The 8803-nt window shown below is 35.4% G+C and overlaps 1 protein-coding gene across 1 annotated transcript; it reads right to left on the reverse strand.

Annotated features, from left to right (window-relative positions):
• Positions 1-559: 559 nt before the first annotated feature.
• LOC144422224 (lactadherin-like) lies at positions 560-3044 on the reverse strand. Its single transcript, XM_078112181.1, has 5 exons — positions 2688-3044; positions 2429-2473; positions 2016-2168; positions 1762-1928; positions 560-798 (listed from the first exon to the last, which is right to left on the reverse strand). Exons 1-5 carry the CDS (start codon positions 2923-2925, stop codon positions 721-723), a joined length of 681 nt encoding a protein of 226 aa, XP_077968307.1. The 5' UTR covers positions 2926-3044; the 3' UTR covers positions 560-720.
• Positions 3045-8803: the final 5759 nt, after the last annotated feature.

Below are 8803 nucleotides of genomic sequence, written 5' to 3' on the forward strand. Positions count from 1 at the left end.
GATTTCATATCGGTACTAAATAAATACTTGCAGTACACTGAGTTTTTCACTTTAATATTATTAGTTTTATTATTAATTTATGTTACAAATTCAATGAAAGTTCAGATGATGCTAACTGAGAAAATTGATATTATCATATATAAATTGGTAAACGTATATATATATATATATATATATTGAGACACCTTTAGAGGACCTAATCCCTAAAGCAACAGAATACGAATACGTAGTTGAATTTAATGTATATTTAATAAGATTTAGTAAGATAGACAGTTTTTAGTGGAGTAAGCAGTTTTCAATGCCATTCGTTGTATTCTGTTCCGTCTAACAACCCAATACCACGAAGTTGTAAGATAGATAGACAACGTTTAAGCCGAGGGAGATCAAGTCACCATGAACAGACAAACTACATGGACATAAAAGAGAGTAGTTACAAGGTGATGAAGTTTGAAAAAATAAATTTTTGCAAGTATATATATATATATATATGTGACAAAATAATATTGTGAAAATCATAGTAAAACTGATTTGGGTTGAAGAAGTCAGTTCAGATTAACAATACATAATATATTTCCAAATTGGCTTTAATTATGGGAAATTATTTGTATGTTAAATTAAAGTAACCACGACGTCATCACATTAGATGTACAGATCATAACACACTCCCTTGATAAATTCGACTCTCATGTTGATGTAGATATACCAAGTCTGAGGGTGAACTCAGATTAATCGACAAGTGATTGGCTTTGGGAACATGTTGATTACCTTGGTGTCTACGTCAGAATTTCCTGCAAATATCTGGAGAAAACATAGAGGTGAACTGGTTTCATAATATGAAATGTATTTATTAAAATGGTTTGCTTCTAGCATAAAAGGCTTAATCGACCTATTTGCACATTCTACGTTTCTTCGTCGGGTCTCATATTGTTTCATTATGCCAGTGAAAGGACAAAACGCTAAATTTCAATATTCATTTTGGAGAAAATTTAAATATATTTTCAATAACTCCACAGAAGACGAACAAAATCTGCGTGCAATACAAGCAGTTAAGAAAAAAATAATTGAATTAATAAATTTATCTCAGCTTCCAGTTTCTACAAACTATCGTCTACCTTTCATATATTTTTAAAATACATTTTCGTGCGCTTCAGGTCAAAAAACAATTATCACATTTTTCCCAAAATGTTCGCAAAAATCACATCCTGGACGACGCAGGAACAAGGGTACAGCTACCTAACTTATCAGTACCGGTAGACTACCCTAGCTTTTCCAGGCCTTGTGTCGATGATGATTTATGCATCTATTCTCATCGTGAACCGGAATACCGAATGATTCGAGTCACACTTGCAATATCAAATCTTTTACTGTATCTGTAGCCTTGCGTACCCTATTATCTTACCGTCTACCTTCAGCTTATCAAAAGCTCTCGTTTTCGCTGACCAGGGGTTCGGTGACATACGATCGCGGAAATGCCACAAGTAAATTTTGATGACGTCACCATAAATATTTTTCGAGTGAAAAACGAATTCCATAAAGCTCAAGGAAAATCATGAAATGAATAAAAGCAATAGCTTTCTAGCGATAACAACAATCTTTTACCACAGAGAATTTTAAATTGGTCCAGTAGTTGGAGAGAAAAGCGATTTTTCACGACTACTTGTAAATGAATAGCAACAACAATATCATAATAACAAAACGATCAACCGTGTCCAATGAAAAGAATCACCGCAATAATGAGAATGTGAGGTGTCTTTAAAGTACCTTTTCTACCCCACTCTCTTGGATGGTAGCCAGAGAACTAGTGCTGAGACCACAAGATACTGTGAAAGACGCCACCCATTGTGCAACGGCATCTCTTCCTTGTGTAATTATTCCACCAACTAGTTCCGATCTTCCGAAGTCTACTTGAAGCCATTCGCCCTTTTGATCTGGCTGCAGAAAATCAAAAATGTACGTGATTTATTACATTCATATAAAGTTTATTTATTGTTTTATTTTCTAGTACTAAAACTAACTGTTTTTTGGCGACCATCTTCCACAATCTTCTGTTTTAGCTCTGTTATCAAGCCTTCCATGATACGCCTGATGATATTCGTCGTATATTGATGAAGCTGTAATAGCTGAGTCCGGTATATCTCTGCTCCTCATTCCCATATAACAGTATGTGCCTGTGTAGTGAAGGTTAAATAATAACAAAAAATAAAAGTTCGAAAAAACTTAAAAAAAAAACATAAAAATTTAAAATGTCAATAGAAGATAAAATTTGACATTGTCGATATTTAGACCATGCTTCTGTAACAGAGCGAAAATAAAATAATGCAACAATTTTATATGATTGTATGTTTTATATGATTGTATTTTAAATAAAGTTCAATGAAAAAGAAATTTCCCAAATAATTCAAAAGACAAATGGCATTGGAATACTTACTTCTTGGCAAAGCGTCAATGATCTGATTTGTCTTTGTAAGTGAATCTTAAAAAAGTATGAATTCGTGACAGTCATAGATAGAATAGAATCAATAGATTATTATATTTATGCAAAACCATTCGTTGTCGCTGGGTGATGCGCATGAGCATGGGTCGTTTACGAAAAGTCATGCATTTGGAACAACTTGTTATAATTTCTTATTGAAGCGATGATAATAAATAGATATATAAGTCTATGTGTGACCATGATAAGCCTTCACCTTCAAGTTCTCCAATTCTTTCTTCCAGATTCTCAGCAGTTCCCTGTTCGCCCTTTTGGCCCTTCGCCCCTGTCGGTCCTATTTCACCAGGACTGCCTTGACATTGGCTCGAATCACAAATCAGCTGACCTGCGTCTCCATTTGCCACAACATGCGAGCAGAGTTCATACACTGTTGGCATGTGACAGCTGGCTAAGTGTAGGAAAATGACAACGCAAAAAGCGAAAGTAATCTTCATATTCGCTTCGGAAAAAAATAAATGGAACGAATCGAATGTATTTCAAATATCAGCATTAGATATTAAAACTTTATACCAATAACGATTTATATACGCGGTGTGAGATTCATATCCAAGCTCCATAATTAGTACTTTGCGAAACTTCAAAGGAATTCTGCTAAGTTAATCCCACAAATTAACGAACGGACATGCTAACGTGAACTGCTTTCGTTATTGCGCTAAACATGACCCATAGATTTGAAAACTTCTCTAACACTCGGCCTATTAGTGATTTTTGTAAACTGCTTGTCAGAAGAAGTCTGATTTTGATCAGACGAAACGTTACAGAAATATATTTGTGTCAGTGTGCAGCAGGACTCTTGAATTGCACATTATGGAATTTTTATTCCTGCTACAGCAACCTTGCATTATACACATACGGATCCAACCTCTACTGATAGTTGTAATAAAAGGGTTGTGATATTAACATCTGGTTCCGTTATCTTTGCATCCGCGTACACGAGTACTTGTAAACCGCACCCAGGAAGTTTGCATATGCATACTTTTCAACCCACGGACATTTGTGCGTAAAGAAATTTGTACCTGTACGCCAGGATTCATGAGGTCATAAGGCAAGAGCCATAGCCATATATGATGACGGCATATGGCTCCCAGAAAAATCTGATATTCCAAGGCTAAAATTACAATTGTTACTACCAGATTTCAAACTATATAGTTATAGCCAAATTTGGGAGAACATTTGCCAATACGCTTGAGAACACGCGCTCAGCGCATTTCTATGTTATGGTAAGAGAAGTGCCAGACAGGCATTGTGACAAAACTAGGGGATTCTGGAACATGGTTCCATTACATTTGAACCCACGTACATTTGAATCCATGACAATTGCACCTGTATGCTATTGCACCTATGGAATTTTTTTTGTTTCACGGATAGTTAAACCCATACTAACCCTAACCCATGGGTTTTAGCACCCGCATATAGATTGAACCCGTGGATATACGCATGGGTTCAAATGTACGGTCACCCTGGAACATATTTTGTGATATCACGAAACGATAAAGTTGCGAAGCATAAAAGAAAAGCTCTCCGTCCGTTTGTACTGCTTATTTGTAATATTTGAATTATTTCAGGAACTACGGATAAGCTTTAAAAAAGAAAGGCGATGAGTATTGTGGAGTTCAACATGTGTTGGACGTGAACAGTCGTTCAAGGACGACAACATGCAGCATCAGAAGTCATATTAGAAGTTTGTTGAGACATTGTATGTGTTGACTTTTGAGTAAAAATTTAAGACATGATTAAGGAAAGGAAACCGCTGTATGGCTCGCACGGAAATGCAATTGAAAATATGTACCTTTTTTGACTATGCTAATGATTCGGTTTCTGCGAGACTAACTACTTATCCTTCTTCTATTCTTTTGTGCCGGCGGATCCGTATGACTATCTCGGCCAAAAAGGTTCTCGACCCCTGTCATAAGGTATAAGTGCCAGCTGGCCAAGTCAGCTGACTTGCGTCTCCATTTGCCACAACATGTGAGCAGAATTCATACACTGTTGGCATGTGACAGCTGGCTAAGTGTAGGAAAATGAAATATTCGCTCGGAAAAACATAAAATGAAACAAATCGATTGTATTTCAAATATCAGTATTTGATATTTGAAAATTCTATACAAATACCGTTTCATAGACGAGGTGTGAGATTCATATCCAAGTTCCTCCTCCTTTGTAAAAAAATGACTTCAACAAAATTCTACTAAGTTAATCCCCCAAGTGAACGAACGGACATGCTAACGTGAACTGTTTTCATTATCGCACTGAACAAGACCGTTAAATATTCAAAAACTTCTCTAACACTGTGCCTTGCGATGATGATACCTTGCGATTTCATTTATGTACAATGGGTTTAGTATTAAATCCAGATAGTACTTCTGACATAAGCATTCATTTATACAATTACACCAGATGTGTCCGTGTTACTTCGTTTGTTTTTACTTACTCGAAACCTGTATAAAAACGTTAATTCCATCATAAGCGTGTTTGCAAATTTCTGGCAATTAAGATAATTTGTTCAAAAGTACATGACGCCACACAACTCATGTTCGTGCCGATTGAGTTTAGTGACATATCAACAAATGTGAACATATATATAACCGTAGCATGTGTGCACCAAATAGTACAGCTACAGGTATTTGTCCAGCTTAATGAATGAAGTATCGGCAGTAAAACATTTTGATCTCCTAAAATTTGAGCGCGACTTCAACAAGTTATATGGCATTGCCCCCAACAAAGAGGTATGTGTACCATCGCAGTCACGAGGTAATAAAATCGTTTCTAATACTGACTTCAATAAAATAATCTCAGATGTTGCCACAGCTGAAATTTTATTTCAGTATAAATATAGGTTTTTATACCAGTCAGGTGGTGTCGGACTAATGCACGGACTTTTAATATACAATATCCACAGTGGTGGGATTCAAATTTTTTGTCAGCCGGTTCCATCCATACAAAAGTCATATTTTTCAGCCGGTTCTGTTACAAAAAGTCATGTTTTTTTTCAGTAACGCTAACCGGTACGCTGATCTCATATAATTCCATAAGACGGTTCTATAGGACTGGCTGAATCCCACTACTGAATATACATGATTATTGTTAAAAATGACTTGGTTATATGTTAAGTTCTATACCCAAGCTATTATAGAATAAGGGTTCAACTGAATACGCTTACACTTCTTTACTACACCAGCATAACACACAACATGAGATGCTTACAGCAACAGAACAAACTAGGGAGTGATGCAACTGCGACACGTTAGCACTAGACAGACTAGACTAGAACATCATTCGAAATCAGAGGGTTATCATTGTCATTGGCAACCGGAAGGTTATTCGGCTTATAGTCAGACAAGAATGGAATATTTGGTATACCTATTTTTCGATACTACAACTTTCATCAGGACGGATATAAACTCGATTACGTCTATATGTAACACTAGGGATGTAAGTTTCAGAATTTTGAATCGAAGCGATTCGAATCAACATCGATTCGAAGCAATTTGAGAAAAAACGGCTTAATTCTATTCAAAAAAATATTAATTTATATAACACGAGGCGGCTGCACGACGCAACAGCGTTGTCTCATCATCGAACAAAAACCCTACGCTTACAGCGTTCCTAAGTCGTAACACTCCGGGGGTTGGTATATTTCATATGGGTCACTGCCTCAGAAGGAGCAATGGTTTCGTTAAATTGTTTTTAGACTATTCAAAATGTTAAGAAGTTCTACAAATATGTTTTTATATGAATATGTCTTTAAATTACTTAAGTTATATAATGTCATTATATCAACAACAATATTACGCAATAAAACATAGGTCTGCGATGCTTTCCTCGTTATCATTTGCTTTCTTTACAATCACGACGCAAGCGGTACTAACGCATATTTCACTGACGTTTATCATTAGGATGAATTTTAGAAGAAACCATCACTATACATCTGGTATTGTTTGCGAACATAAATTACTGTAATAAGTAAATATAACTGAGTGTAACTCTATATAGAAATAATACATATTCTCTAATATATTATGTAGTTGAAGCATCAATTTAATGTTTTCTTCAAACTTTACTCATACCTCAAGTTCATTATTCTTATTTAATCACTCTTTATGCTATAGTTCTTTCAAATCTAAGGAGAGTTAACGATAATATGATGTTATACTAAATAGAGTCAGATTCGAAAATATTCGAATCGGAACATTCCGATTCGGAATTCGATTCGAAAATAAAATATTCGAAACTTACATCCCTATGTAAGTGATGTAACACCATTCTTCGATTTGACAATGTAAGATCCTGTAGCAATTCGTTTCACAATAGTTTCTCTATTCCATCTCTTCCGTTCTGGTTGTTTGGTTTCGTAATTGTAGGTATAATCGATCTGGTTGATCGACCAAACATCAGCTTTGAAGGACTACTGGAAAAGTCTTGACGCGGCGTATTTCTTATTTCTAGAAGAGCTAGAAATTGATTGAGCGAATTTCAGATACCGCCGCCACCATGTTAATAATGTCTTGGTTATATGTTAAGTCCTATATCCAAGCTATTATGCAATAAGGGTTCAACTGAATACGCTTACACTTCTTTATTACACCAGCATAACACACAACATAAGGTGCTTACAGCAACAGAACAAACGAGAATATAGGTGGGAGACCGAAAACTTATCGATCGAAACTGCGGTTTCGATTCATGACTTTATGGTGACACCAAGTGTCCCATCACTAATTAGTTAATAACATGCTAATTATACGACATAATTCATCCAAAATCAAATGGCTTCTGGTCCGAGATATGATGAATGCACATGCAAAATTTGGAGCAGATTTAACCACCTTCGTGAGATATCGCGTACATCTAACAGACAGACAAACAGACAAATATCTATCAACATATCTTTAGCGAGTGACGCAACTGCGACACGTTAGCACTAGACAGATAGCACAATCAATCATTAGGGACGTTACTTGACAATGCATTATAAGCCATCACCAACAATTATGCTTGAATATTATCACAATACTTCTTTCCCATCTATGTCGGGAGACTGACTATTGTACATATCGTCGTTGTGCTATACCTCTTTGTCCTGTGTATTGTACAAGAGTTTTATTTGTATATTTCATGTCTGTTGTCCTACTATAACGCAGCAGTCCTAAACTGCAGTTATACTTGTTGGGGTACATGTCGCACATTCGTGTCTTAGGCCTGTAAGGTCTTGAACATGTATCCCGTCTCTGTTATACCGTTTAATTATTATGCACATACTGTTACATTTTTGTTCTGTCATATATGTGTATGTCTGTGTATTGTATAAGAGTTTTAATTGTATATTTCATGTCTGTTGTTCTACTATAACGCAGCAGTCCTAAACTGCAGTTATACTTGTTGGGGTGCATGTCGCACATCCGTGTCTTAGGCCAGTAAGGTCTTGAACAAGTATCCCGTCTCTGTTATCTTATACCGTTTAATTAATATGCAGATACTGTTACATTTTTGTTCTGTCATATATGAATGGGGCGAAGATTTAGGCTACATTTTAGTGACGTGACGATTGTAAACTTTCTTTTATTTAATCAATATTTATATAAGAACCATAAAATTCTTCTCATCGTTAATACTGGGAAAGCGTCTTTGTTTGACTAGAACGGAAGATTACGTTGCACATTTCCTATTTATGTGATAAAATAGAATCTTTTGTAAACTTTATATTGGTAATATTGAAGATCTATTTTTTTTTGTATTTCTAGAAACTAATGTAGACCACAGGACAATAGGAGATTTTATCTGACAATTATTTTTAATTTAGCATTTCCTGAATTTGAAATAAATACTTAAGTAATATGATATTTCCTGTTAAAAAACAGGTTTGTATTGATTATAACGAATATGTGTGGTTTGGCATAGACCATTTTGGGGCATTTTCCTAGCTTTTCTCATTAAATTAATTCCTGAACATGGTGATAGGAATTGACACGGTTCCGTAGTTTTGTGTTCTACTTGTTAGTCTTTTATATACTTGTATATATATGAAATCATATATGGAATTCAGGTATAAATGAAATTACACAGCTGTCTCCGGAGTTTAATCTTAGCTGCAATCAATAGGATCGGTAACGTGCGAAACATATACAGCCAAAAACATGCAAATACTTCTATATACATATAGAGCCATCAGGTGATTACAAACATAGCCATTTCACATATACGTACTCTATTTATATGTTGTATGCCATTGCCTCGACATATGATATGCACAGCCATACGTTTTGAAACGCGCAATTTAAGAAGTCACCCACATCAAATGATCGCTCATATATT

The sequence above is a fragment of the Styela clava genome, chromosome 4 (genome assembly GCF_964204865.1).
Source record: "Styela clava chromosome 4, kaStyClav1.hap1.2, whole genome shotgun sequence".
Lineage (NCBI taxonomy): Eukaryota > Metazoa > Chordata > Ascidiacea > Stolidobranchia > Styelidae > Styela > Styela clava.

What these genes read in the sequence shown, in the direction of transcription:
- LOC144422224 (XM_078112181.1), bottom strand. Translation starts at nt 2,925, where the DNA reads ATGAAGATTACTTTCGCTTTTTGCGTTGTCATTTTCCTACACTTAGCC. An exon ending in AAGAATTGGAGAACTTGAAG is followed by an intron (nt 2,474 to 2,687) that starts GTGAAGGCTTAT and finishes TACTTTTTTAAG; the next exon opens with ATTCACTTACAAAGACAAAT. An exon ending in CATTGACGCTTTGCCAAGAA is followed by an intron (nt 2,169 to 2,428) that starts GTAAGTATTCCA and finishes TTCACTACACAG; the next exon opens with GCACATACTGTTATATGGGA.